A 13,947-nucleotide genomic window follows, 5' to 3' on the forward strand; every position below is an offset into this window, starting at 1 on the left:
AAGGACATCAGAGACGGACAGAGTAGGTTGTAGTCCAAACAACACCACGCAGACATATACATCAAACAAAAGGCAGAAACAAGGTTGCAGAAAAGACCATGCACACCAACAGAATATGCTCAGGTGAGGCTTGACAGTCTTGTCAGGGATAAATCTGCTAACCCCGAGTACTAGGATGAAAAATGATGACTCAGGTGCTGTTTAGAAGTCTGGAAATCTCAGACTTGATAAGCCTGTATTTCCATAAAATGCATGCTCCAAAAGGCTATACCTGAAATTTTAACAAAAACAATGTCAGTATCAAATCAAACTGGTTATCAAAGAATCGAAAAAGTGTTGATATTCCGAGAATTTGCAAGATATTCTGAGGTTAGAAAAAAATGCTTCTGGGGTCTCAGAGAACTCTGTGAAGCCTGTGACCCAGGTGCAGAAGGAATAGAGAGGGGGTGGTGAATTGTGAGCGGACAAGAAAAAAAATCTCTGGGCATCTAACAGTGGGGCAACTGTTCAACTGCTGGATGAGGCTGTCCATGAAAATGGGTAAGGAAAGACAAACAGCCCTACAATCTACACTACACTATTTGTGCTTTTCTCCTCTTGAGCACCGCAGTCTGGAAATCAGACAGGACACAGCACATCACCCATCTATGCAGTCTGGAGGATCAGCATTACAACTTGCAGTTTACCGAGGAGGAATTGTGACAGTTCTGGGAATGTGCCAGGGGACTCCATTCTTGGTGATCCATTGGGTAGTGGTGAGCTGCTAGTAGCCATGTGCTCATACTAAATGGAAGTGGAACGTGATTGCTGTGGGGATTGCGATTTTATGGTGATTAAGTGTGAATAGGGAGGTAGTGGATTACTCAGTTTTTCCCACATTTCTCAGTTTTCACTAGCAGATTTGGTGCTGTTCGTTCTTTAATCCTTATTCTGTAAATGGAGTAATACAGCTGCCGGGGGCATATCAGTACAAGTACTCAAACTCTGGAAAGGAGAGATGAAGCTGGCTGGTACATCTGAACTGCTGACAAAACTCTTGTCAAGACTTCTCCTCAGCTGCTCCAAGTCTCTGGAATATCTCTACCCCAAGCAATTAGGTTAATTCATAACTTCCACAGTTTTAGGAACTCCCTAAAAACACATCTTTTTAGGATGGCCTATTATATCGCCTAATCCAACTCTTCTCCATCATCCCTTCTTAATCATCATTCTTCTGAACCTGACCCATCGTAAAATATCCACACACACCCAGCACTCAGAAGCATTACAGATATTATGTCATGGCTGTGTCAGTCTTTTTGTTGTGTGCCGTGACACATTAGCAGTGCATGCTGGTTGCCCTTCCTCCGGGTTCCTTCCTTGTCTGGTGCTGGAGGGGTTAACTACCTGGCTGGTTGTGGTCACTTGGTGTTTATATTGCCTGTGGCTCGTAGGCTGGAGTGAGTTGTACTCCAGCCTTTGTTGGTGCTGTTGGTGTTATTTATGTATGGGTGGATGTTGTGATGTCTTGTTTGGTTTTCCATGTTTGGTCTGTCTATGGTGTATGCTCAGTCCTGCATGGATGCTAGACATCTCCCTGGGTATCTGTGCCTTCGGTGAAAGGGGCCCAGGGTTCCTCGGTGTGGGAACTACAAATCAGTGAGCAGCTCTGCCTGGTGCCTTCATACATCCTGTCCGCATGGGGGTCCAGGCAGTTACTGGTGTGCTGGTTCCTATGTTTGGTATGTGGGCTCCAGTAAATTTGCACGGGTTCCAGTCGTGTGGCTGCGGCAGGCAAGTGTGTTGTTTTGGTTCTTACCTGCCGATCCAACAGCTGTTCACGGCCTCCAGCCCCTCCTCCCTCCCCATACTGTAACCGATGTATCGCCGGCTGCGCTGTGCAGCACAGCGGCTGGCGATACATCCGTGTCAACCACGTAAAAAGTCAACCATCGCTTTATAAGGCGCACTGGGGGGGGGGGGGGGAGGGGGGGGGGGTTTGTCTTATAAAGCGAAAAATATGGTAATATAATTGCAGCATTTTTGGGTCGGCCAATTGGCGATTGCGATATGGCGATTAATTGCGATTGCTTTGGCGATATATTGTGCAGGCCTAGTGCAAAAGTTCATTTATTTCAGTAATGCAACTTAAAAGGAGTTGCATTAATGCAACTTAAAATAAGAATATTGTGAAAAGGTTCAATATTCTAGGCTCAAAGTGTCACACTCTAGTCAGCTAATTAATCCATACCCCCTGAGCAAATAAAGGCTTGAAATATCTTGCTTTGCATGTAATGAGTCTCTCTCATATGTTAGTTTCACCTTTTAAGTTGCGTTACTGAAATAAATGAACTTTGCACGATATTCTAATTTTTCGAATTTCACCTGTACATTATATATATATATATATATATATATATATATATATATATATATATATATATACATATATATACACACACATATATATATATATATACACACACCAGAATCCCTCAATTAGAGGTCATACAATATTTCTTATCCACAAATGTGCAGTCACCTTCATGCAACTTTTCAGCAAACACTGGTTAAAAGGGGTCACTTTTCAAACTGGTTCAAACTGGTGTAAAGTAGAACTGGCTTAGTTGCCCATAGCAACCAATCAGCTTCCACCTTTCATTTTGGACAGCTCCTTTGGAAAATGAAAGGAGGAATCTGATTGGTTGCTACGGGCATCTAAGCCAGTTCTATTTTATATCAGTTTAATAAATGACTCCCATAGTGTGCAAAAAAACAAAACAAAACTAAGTTGAGGATTTAAGACCTACCACATGTGTCTACATTCAATGATACACGTGTTAAAGAAATGCAAAAAACACAGGAATGCAACAACCAATGTTGCATGCAAATACTGGGAATTATGTAGAATATAATTTCCAATAGTAAGAAAAAAGCTCCCTGTTTTTATTTAATTAGGCGGCAGCGCTGGTATTAATGACCTATTTATATTGAGAATATAATTTCCATCCCCTTATACAAACTGTAATCCTTATTACAAAATAATGCATGAACTACCGTATTTTTCGCTTTATAAGACGCACTTTTTCCCCCCCATAAGAGGGGGGAAAATGACAGTGCGTCTTATAAAACGATGGTTGACTTTTTTTTTACAGGGCTGACACTGATATCACCGGCCGCTATGCTGCACAGTGTGGCCGTCGATACATCAGTTACAGTGCGGGGCTGGAGGCAAGTCACAGCGGGGCCCGGTGCAGTCACTGTATTACACCAGGCCCCGCACACAGAAGTCTCTTTGTATGTAAAATCTTTCATTAATCCTTTACACTGTAAATCGCTCTCTTTTTGATAAACTTTACTATCCTAATCGCCTGCATCACTACTCACTATAAATACAGCGTGCGGTCCGGCCGGCGTGTGACTGACGTCACGCTCCTCCCACATCATTAATGAAGCAGGAGCAGGATGAAGTCATGCGCCGGAGGGACTGCACGCTACATTCATAGTGAGTACTGATGCAGGCGATTAGGCTAGTTAATCAATATGAGAGACCGATGGATTCAGGAATAATGAAAGATTTTACATACAAAGAGTCTTCTGTGTGCGGGGCCCGGTGTAATACAGTGACTGCACCGGGCCCCGCTGTGACTTGCCTCCAGCCCCTCCTCCCTCCCCGCACTGTGACTGATGTATCGCCGGCCACACTGTGCAGCATAGCGGCCGACATATCAGTGTCAGCTAGTTTATCAAAAGGAGAGCGATTGATTCTATTTTACATACAAAGAATAAAGTACTGTAATGCTGTGAAACATAGGGCCATGAGGGGGGCCAGCATAAGATGCTATATGTGTGTCACCCACACATATAGCATCTTATGCTGGCCCCCCTCATGGCCCTATGTTTCACAGCACACATCCCCCATAACAGTGCATCATCCATAGATTCCCCCCCCCCCCATAACAGTGCATCATCCACAGATTCCCCCCATAACAGTATGTCATCCACAGATCCCCCATAACAGTGTCATCCCCAGACTATTAATTCAAAATCCACCAAAAGCACAGCTCCTCCTCAAAAACCTAGGTGCGTCTTATAAAGCGAAAAATACAGTAAGTCCTCTTTCAGATACTTTATTACACCAGTATAAACTACTATGGCAACCAGGGCTTTAATAGCGTCCTGGCTGCCATAGTAACACTGAACGCATTTTGAAGACTGATCCGTCTTCAAATGCTTTCAGTTCACTTGCGTTTTTCCGGATCCGGCGTGTAATTCCGTCAAATGGAGTACACGACGGATCCAGACAACGCAAGTGTGAAAGAGCCCTTAGGCTTTGGAGTGAGGAGGCGTGTCTCACAGTAATCCAATCTGATTGGTTAGCAGGAAGCTGCTGGCTACAGCAAGTTTGTATGAGACCTGAGGGAATGCAGTTTTGGCCTCAGAGAACTGGCAGGGGAGTCATCTTGAGAAGATCCTTATAATGTAGGATTCAAAACAGCCGTAACTAAGGGGAAAACTCAAGGAAAACAGTGGTAAGTGAAGAAACTAAAGATTGCTTTATGCATAATGCTGCTGCAGCAGTAACATAAGCTAAAATGGATTTTTTAATGAAAATATGACAGTTATGCTTTAAGTCAATGGGATCAGTTGGTTGCCATTGGTGTCTGTGATGGATGAGGCACTGCATCATGATTTCTGTTTTTAATGGAAACCATGAGATAGAGGTGAACAGAAACTGTAAGACAGATATATTCTATACAGAGGTTCAGACGCAGTAGAACAGTTTCTATCAATATATAAGGAAGAACACCGACTTACCTCTGTCAACATTCGCTCGCAAAGTAGTCAACATTCCCTCAGAGACTAGCGTTTTATACAGAGCACCTTTGCAGGAGCGTTCTGACTTTCTTGATCCGCAGGCCTCAGGCTTTTTGCTACTCTCACAGTCCTCAAACTTCAGCTCTTCTGGTAGTTGTGACTGGAGAACATCCTCTATAGGAGATAGTGGTTCATCTTTTATGTCTTCTTGCAGTTCAGACTCTGTGGCATGTGTGAAAATCATGGCCTCTGGCTCCATCATTTCTTTGGTGGACTCGGTAGTTTTCTCTTTCTTCTCTTTAGATTTCACTTTTTTCTTTGTTGGCTTTAACTCTGAGAAGTTATGTTTTGGACTAGCAGAACGGACTTTTTTGCATGGGGAAGATGATGGCGTTTCAATGCTCCAGTCTCCCTTTGCAACGGCTTCTATAGTGTACATGACACTTTCAATGTCTGATTCTGATGACTGTCTCTTTTTACAGCTCTTCTTTGGAGACCCTTTCTCAGCAGCATCATGGTCAGTTTTGTTTTTCTTCTTTTTCTTTTTAATTTTGTCCCGTTTCAGGAATCCTACAAAGTGCGCCCCTACATGCTCTGTGGAAGGTGACCCGTGTGTTTTAATTGTAACATTACTAAGTCCTTCCTCTTTACAAACAGTAGAACATTCTTTCTGGCTGTTGCATATGACAACTTCATCAGTCTTTTCAACATTCAATGCTTTCAGTTGTGCTGGATTTATATTTCCTGAAATTTCGATTTTCACTGCTTCTGAGGCCACGCACATCTACAAAGGAACGGACAAACATGAGATAATGATGGAAACAATCTCAGGAGAATCTACTCCTGATAAACAGATCACATCAATTAAAAAGGCATGTTTCACACAGCAGTATTTATCCGGCCGAATCCCGACATATTAGGGCTCGTTCACATCACAGTCTGCATTTCCATTCAAAGGATGAGGAAAACGCAAATAAACGGATCAGTTGTAAATCCCATTCACTTCTATGGAGGTGATAAAGTGTCAGTTAGACTCCGTTTGACTCCTTTCCGTCCGCTTTATGTTATTTTAGACAGAAAAAAAAAAAAATATCTTACATGCGGGACTTTTGCTTCCGTCTAAAATAACAGATTTGAGACGGATACGTTTTGTTTTGCATTAAAGTCAATGAGTGACGGATTGTAACGGATTGCTTTGTATATGATCCATTATGCAATCCCTTTTTCTGTTCTGTTTTTCTTTTCTGAGCAAAAAAAGATCTGTTTAAAAACAATGAATAACAGAACATAAAGGAAAGCAAACGGATGCATTGTGTCCGATTTTTTAACGGATCAGTTTCGTCTTTCCGTTAGTGTCTGTTGGCTTTCTGTTATTTATTTACTTTCCGTTATTTTGAACGGATTACAAATATAATGGAAAGCCTAGCGGTGATGTGAACGAAGCCTTATAGTCAACAGGGCCAGCGGGCCTACCGGTAACATCCAGCAATGCTGGATCCAGATAGCTCTGGCTGTTCTCGGCCTGAACTAAAAACTTTGGCTGTTCTCGGCCTGAACTAATACCGGCAGTGTGAAACAGGCCTAGTGGAGCTGCAGATACAGGGTCCCTTGCTGTCACATACTGTAGACTGGTGCCTAGCTTTGTAAGCACACGTTTCTATGGGAAAAATAATTAACCCCTTCTCTCTCTGTGTATTTGGGCCTTAATGACCAAAGCAAAATAAGCTGTTTTGCTGTGTCTTTATTTAATATGTTATATCTTTGAGGGAATTTTATGTATATCTTTGGTATTGTTTTTTTTTTCAGGAGAAACATAGCTTTCATTTAGTGGTATATATCATGGGTATTTTTATTTTTTTCTAAATCTTACAAAAAGGCAAAAATGATGGAAAAAAAAAATGCAGTTTACTCCGATTTCACGTGTAACATTTTATCTTGATTTATGTTATTTTTTTGACTGCCACATAATTTAAAATTTTTGATTTTTATTGTATTTTAGATTTAAAAAGGAATATATATTTTCAAAAATGGTTTATGTCCTGATACATGGTACTTTGCCACTTGCATCAGGCTCTAATTTTACTTTTTATCAATTAACCCTTTCTACCCTGGAGTTTTTTTTCCTTTTTACGTTTTTCGCTCCCTGCCTTTCCTGAGACATAACTTTTTTATTTTTCCGTTTACATAGCCGTATGAAGGCTTGTTTTTTTTTGCGGGACAAATTGTACTTTCCAATGCCACCATTTAATATTGCATATAATGTAGCGGGAAGCAGGAAAAAAAAATGGGATGGAATTGGGGAAAAAAAAAAAAAAAGAAGCAATTCTGCCAAAGTTTTAAGTTTTTTTCTTTATTTACGCCGTCTGATAAAACGGATCGATTACTTTCATTCTACAGGTCAGTACAAATCCGGTGAAACCTTATATGTATATTTTTTCTTGCGTTTTGATACTGATAAAATAATAAAAACATTGGGGGGGGAAAAATTATCTGTTTTATTTTTTCAGCACCATATTTTTCCCCCTATAATTTGTAGTTATGTGTATGGAGCTTTGTCATTTTTTGTGGGGTGATCTGTACTTTTCATTGATACCATTCTGGGGTGTGTATGACTTTTTGATCACTCTTTATATATTTTTTGTGGGATTTTTTATTTTTTCCCGTTTCGCCATATGGTGAAAATATTTTTACACTTTCTTATGGTTCCCAAGGGAACTATAATACACAATCATTAGATTGCTATTCTCATAGACTCCAATGCATTAGCGTGTACAAAAAGAAGCCGCATGTCCTATCTTGGGGCAGAATCAGCACTGATTTTTCCCATTCAAATTATTAGGAAGCAGAAAAAAAACCGCATCATTTGAGATGTGCACATACGCGCGCAAGTGTGCCAAAAACAGCTTGTGGAAAAAGTGCTATAGAATTCAATAAAGTAAAAAATGTGCCTGAAAAACGCTTTACAAAAAACGCATGTAATTTTGAGGCGTAAAAATCTACTTTGATTCAGTGCTGATATTTTACATATGTATTTTGACAAAAATCAGCCATGTGAACTGACCCATACTCTCACAAACTTTGTATAATCTAACACCATACCTGGCTCTCTTTGATGGAATATACTGTCCAAACGACAGTCGACCCCTTAACCCTTAGATGACTGCCACCGTACATACGGTGCCCACAATCTTGAGTGCTGTTTCAAATAGCAGAAGCTAGGAACTAATGGCAATAACGCAGACTGTAGAAATTTAACCTCTCAGATGCTGTGGTCAAATGTGACCATGGCATTTGAGTGCTGAAAACCCAGAAACACTGCACTTTCATGCCTGAACCGGCTCCCCTACGCGGCAATGGGGAGAGCCTCTCGGTCATTCTCAAAAACAGATATGATTTTGAAAATACATTCTTTTAAAAGTGTGCTTATCAAATGAATACTGAAAACAGATGGCAAAGTGGGAAATTTAAGTCAAGGGGATCTAAAGTAAAGGAGCGCTGAACTTGCTCAGTTTAGACAACCCTTCTCAGATATATATATAGTTCTCTCTTTAAATGACCACTAACTTTTCACACAGCTCTACATAAATCAATAGTTCAAGGGACCATGAGAAACTTTGTAAATATATCTTATCAGAAAAAAAAAAAAAGGTCTACAGGCAGACACGGCGAGATGACGTGAGTACGACGCGTCTCGTTCTCCCCTCTGTGCTGGCCTCCTCCCTCCGAGCTCCCGGCTCTGAACAGCTGATGCCGAACAGCTGATGCCTTGAGCCGCGTACCTGGTCTGGCCGTTTGAATTGCTCCCGCATGTTCTCGGAGGTCGCTGTCGGAGGGCGTCTGGCTGCCGCTGCTGGTTGCTGCTGGTGCGGGTGTTCCGCTCTCCTGTTGTGCCCCTGGACCCGGCTGCCTCGCTGCTCCGCTTCCTGTCCTTGCTAGCTGCTGCCCTTTCGCAGCTCTCCCTGCCACTGCACCATCTGCTCCTCCGGACTTCCACCTTCCACCTTGCTGCTCCTGTTTGCCATTGGACTGCCTGCTACCCGGACGGATCCCTCGCTGCCACCCCACATCCATACTGCCGTTTCCCCTTCCCTTTTGTTTCGAACTGCTGTTGCAACTACGGCGGGGGTCGGGACTAAGGCACTGGACACGTGAGAACCGAGTTTGATTTATTTTCTACTCGCCGTATTGCTGATCTTTCCGCCTCACTACTACAATGAATGTATAACTTTTGTTGAAAAGTTCGGGTTTGCCTATTGCCTTTTTTCCCCCCTCCTCTCCTCCTCTGCGGTGCCTACTGCGGGGGGAATATTGGAACCAACAGGGGGGGAAAGGGTAAAGGAAAGGAAAATTTAGGGAGAGAGAGAGGTGGGGGAAGGGGAAGAAAAAAAGGAAGGAAAAAGGGGAAAGGAAAACAGAAAAGAAAAAAGAAAAAAAAAAGAAAAAAAAGAAGGGGAAGAAAGGGGAAAAAAAAAAAAAAAAAAAAAGTGGGGAAAATGGCACCAAAACGACGCTCAGCGGACTCCTCTGTTATTAAGCTGGGGGCTAAGACTCCAGAGAATAAAATTGACAAGTTTTTGAAATCGCCCTTTCTAAATGAAAAAAACCAAGCTAAAATTAAACCTCCTGCCAAGCTGAAAAAATCTGCTAAAATTCCCCAAAACGATGATTTCTCTGAGGACGGATTAGAGGATGCAGATCAGGAGGCAGGTGAGGAAGGTCCCTCTGCACAAACACAAACTGAATATGACCCATTTGTCTTGGATAAAATCCTCTGTGCTGTGGAAAACAATGGCACTTTAGTCCAAGGAATGTCCACTCAATTGGGGTCCGTGCAGAGCGATATTTCTCTAATAAGAGAAGACCTGGCAAAGATACGGGATCGAGTCCTTAGTGTGGAAAAAATTGTTGACTCCTTACAAACTGACATGGGCATGTTAAAATCTAAAACGCTACTTCTGGCCTCAGAAAATCAAGCACTCCACAATAAGCTAGAGGACCTAGAAAACAGGTCAAGGCGTAACAACGTCCGTATAATTGGATTTCCAGAAGGAGCTGAGGGCCGACATCTAGAGGAACAAATTAAAGATGTGGTCAGGCACAGTCTCGGCAGCGATAATTTCTTTTCCATGTTTCAAATAGAAAGAGCCCACCGAATTCCAGGAGGGAAGCCTACACCAGGAAGACCGCCGCGCGCAATTTTAATTAAATTGCTACTGTCCGCCGATAGAGACATGATCTTGAAAAGAGCAAGAGAATGCTCACCTATTGAATATCAGGGCACCAAATTGCTTTTTTTTCCTGATTTTGCGCGACAGACTCAGGAAAAAAGAAGAAACTTCATAGAGATAAAGAAACGCTTGGCGGCTAAGGAGATCAAATATTCCCTACAGTATCCAGCGAAATTAAGAGTAATCCATAAGGGGACTTCCCTCTACTTTGAGACACCACAGCAAGCGCTAGACTGGATGGATCAAATAGGCATCTGAAATCGCGCACTATTATGATTGAAGGGATGGAAGGGAGGGGGGGTTAGGCCGGGGGAGAACGGCCGGAGGTTAGAGGTTCGCTGATTAGCTCGGGCGGATCAAGGGAGAAAAGGGGGGGGGGGGGAAGGATCCAACCTTGCAGGAATGGGGTGTTTTTTTTTTTTTTTTTTTTTTTTTCCTTCTTTTTCCCTTGTTATAACTGATGTCCACTAGGATTGTAGCTTGGAATGTCAGAGGGCTCGGGGAAAGGGTTAAAAGGCAAGCGATCATGGATGCAGCAAAGAGATATCTTCCAGCAATCATCTGCATAGTTGAAACTCATCTAACTAAAGAAACCCTGTCCCGTCTGACAACGGGATGGCAGTCTCAATCATATCACTCCACCTTTAGCGGCTCCTCCAGGGGTGTTTCGGTTCTTATTCATAATTCCATAGATTTCACCCTTATAAAATCACATATAGATGACCAGGGCAGATTTATTTTTTTTACATGGCAAGCTGCATGGCCATAGTTATATTCTTGCCTTTTTCTACATACCTCCGCCATTTTCAATGTATCCACTGCTCCAGCTAATGCTTTTTTTTCGAAAAGAGACCAGAATGCCGCTTAATCCTGATGGGGGATTTTAATGCGGTTATGGACCCCAACAAAGATAGATTTACATTAGACGCAGAAAGGGGGAGGAACTTTTCTAATTCTCCGTTGCCTCAGTTTTGCTTAGAGGTGGGACTGGTGGACATATGGGAACACTTTTGCAGAGGAAAGAGAGTTTATTCCTGTGTTAGCAGGGGCGGCAGAGCAATGTCTAGGATCGATCTAGCATTCACCAATGAGAGCAACCTGAGTAATATCCGTAAGATGCGATATGGGGTAAGAACAGTTTCAGACCACACACCGGTTCTGGTTGAGGTTGGCAGCGTGGAGAATAAGGACATTAGGGGGCTAGGATTTAAGCTGAATCCATATTGGCTCACTATTATGGACAATCTTCAGTCGATTAAACTACTGATGTCCTCCTTTTGGGAGGTGAATCTACCCTCTGCTAACATCAACATAGTATGGGATGCCTTTAAAGCATTTCTGAGGGGGGTTTTTATAAGTGAGATTGCCGCAGTAAAGAGAACGTTTAGGAAGAAAGAGCAGGAACTGGACAAGACGGCTGCCCTTACAGCAGAGCGATATGCTAGCCAGCCTACTGAATACAATAGGGAAGAGATGCAGAAGGCTAGTTGTGCCCTGGGGAAATATGTAATAGAGAAGGCAAACCATAGGGTATTCTTTAAGGGGCTCAATTATTTCATCGAGTCTGGACGCCCGGGTAGGCTTTTAGCTAGAATAATTTCACAACAGGAAAAAAAATAAAAATCTATTACTTTGATCCGCAACGTAGAGGGGGAAACTATAGCAGATTTGGGGGGAATTGGGAATACCTTTTTACAATACTTTGCTCCGATATATAGATCCTCCCCAGGTCTGTCATCTGAACTGGCGATGCGGTTCCTGGAGAGAATTCCACTTCCTACTTTAAATGAAGCTCAAAAGGAATATTTGGAGGAGGGGCTGTCCCTCACGGAGCTGCAGGAGGCCCTTGGATCCATCTCGGGGAACTCATCGCCAGGATTGGATGGCCTTCCATACGAGGTCTATCGCAAGTATAGCGAGGTGATTCTCCCCAGGTTGCTACAGGTCTTTTCCCAAGCAATACAGGAAGGGCAACTACCATACTCTATGATGGAGGCCCTTATAGTTTTAATTCCAAAAAAGGATAAGGACCCGGCAGAACTGAGCTCCTATAGACCAATATCCCTATTAAACACCGATGCTAAGTTACTATCAAAAGTCCTGGCTAGGAGGCTCTCGCGGGTTATGTCCACCATTATCCACCCAGATCAAAATGGCTTCATGCCAAAAAGGGGTACCCATAACAATCTACACAGGCTATTCATGAATATTCAGTCCCCGGGGCATGGTGCCCGCTCCATCCTGTCGCTGGATGCAACTAAAGCCTTCGACAGGGTGGAGTGGATCTTTCTCTGGGAGGTCATGAAAAAAATGGGCTTTGGTCCAAGATTCATGGGGATGGTTCAGTTACTCTATAATTCTCCCGTTGCTAGGATCAGGATCAATGATTTGACGACAGAGAGTTTTACCTTGGGACGGGGCACCCGTCAGGGTTGTCCCCTTTCCCCTTTAATATTTATATCGAACCTTTAGCTGCCATGATAAGACAGGACCCGGAGGTGGCCGGTTTTGGCATAATGGGGAAGCATGACCGAGTATCCCTTTACGCAGATGACATCCTGGTTTTTATCCATCAAACAGACACCACTCTCCCTCGAATAATGGACCTTGTTGGTCTTTTTTCCGATTCGTCTGGACTGCAGATCAACTGGGATAAGACCGTTCTCCTCCCTATGGATGAGCTGCGAGGTGAATGGAATAACCAATTAACAATTTCTGATTCAATAAAGTATCTGGGGATAACAGTTTCTGCCAAACCTCAGGAATATTTACAACATAACCTGATTCCTTTGCTGATGAAGTTGAGAGCCAAAATTAAGATATGGCAAAAAATCCTGCCAGCAAGAGCGGACAGAATTTCATTAATAAAAATGGTAGTGCTGCCCCAGGTTCTTTATGTCCTGCGCAATTCGCCCATATGGATCCCAGACAAGTATTTTAGACTGATAGATCGTATGATCAATGATCTATTATGGGGGAGGAAGCGCGTGAGACTGAAGGCACTCTATTTTTCCATGCCTTACAATCGGGGAGGTCTTAACCTCCCCTATTTTAGGGGCTACTTTGTGGCTTCCCAACTCTGTCTTTTTAATGACTGGGAAAATAGCCCTTTTTGTAGTAGAGTGGTGAAAGATTCAGGCTTCTCGGATTTTTTCACCGTACTGGAATCTAGCAAATATCCCGAGCGGATACTCACTTTTTTGTAGAATGGCCACAAAGATCTGGCTGGCCATAAGGAGTTGGTGCGGAGTTGAGGCATCACTCGTCTGCACCCCATTATGGCACAACTCAAAACTTCTCATTTTAAACGACTTAAGCTGCCGCCAGTATTGGAGGATCAAAAATGTTCAGTACCTACATCAAGTAGTCAGTGGGGGACAAATTTCGTCCCTCATGGAACTAAGGGCAAATTTAGGTGAGGTGGCTTGGTATGCATATTTTCAATTGAGGTCCGCACTCTCTAGCACTCTAAATAGTCACTCTTTTATTATAGATACTCCCGCATTTTTACACGATTTAATTTGTAGGAAAATTGTTACGAGAATTAAATTATCATACTGCTATAGACACTTAATGGATAATTTCTTTTTGGATGTTCTCTCTCCAGGGCAGAGAGCTTGGTCCTCTCTCCTTGCAGAGGCGGGTCATCCAAATTGGGATAAGATAGGGGAAAGCTTAAAGCTGGTTTCACACAATTTTAACCACATTGTTGTACAATTTAATATTTTGCACAAAATTTATGTGACACCCTTATGGCTACATAGAAGAGGACTCAGGGTCTCCTCCGAATGCCCACGTTGTGGTGACTCCGAGGCAGATCACTTACATATGTTCTGGGATTGCCCAATGGTGAGCAGGTATTGGAGTTTGGTCCAAAAAAAACCTGGCGTGTAAACTTAAAATTGTTGTCCCTTTGTCCCCC

The 13,947-nt window shown here is 42.7% G+C and overlaps 1 protein-coding gene across 7 annotated transcripts in view; it reads right to left on the bottom strand.

Moving 5' to 3' along the window:
* Positions 1-13,947, bottom strand: part of BBX (BBX high mobility group box domain containing) — an 82,173-nt gene that overhangs the window by 34,397 nt on the left and 33,829 nt on the right. For all 7 annotated transcript variants that reach the window (XM_044285030.1, XM_044285028.1, XM_044285029.1 and 4 more), the window contains one exon: positions 4,798-5,581. In XM_044285030.1, the coding sequence (XP_044140965.1) occupies positions 4,798-5,581 (784 nt within the window). The remainder of the gene's footprint in view (positions 1-4,797; positions 5,582-13,947) is intronic.

This window comes from Bufo gargarizans, chromosome 3 (assembly GCF_014858855.1).
Source record: "Bufo gargarizans isolate SCDJY-AF-19 chromosome 3, ASM1485885v1, whole genome shotgun sequence".
Lineage (NCBI taxonomy): Eukaryota > Metazoa > Chordata > Amphibia > Anura > Bufonidae > Bufo > Bufo gargarizans.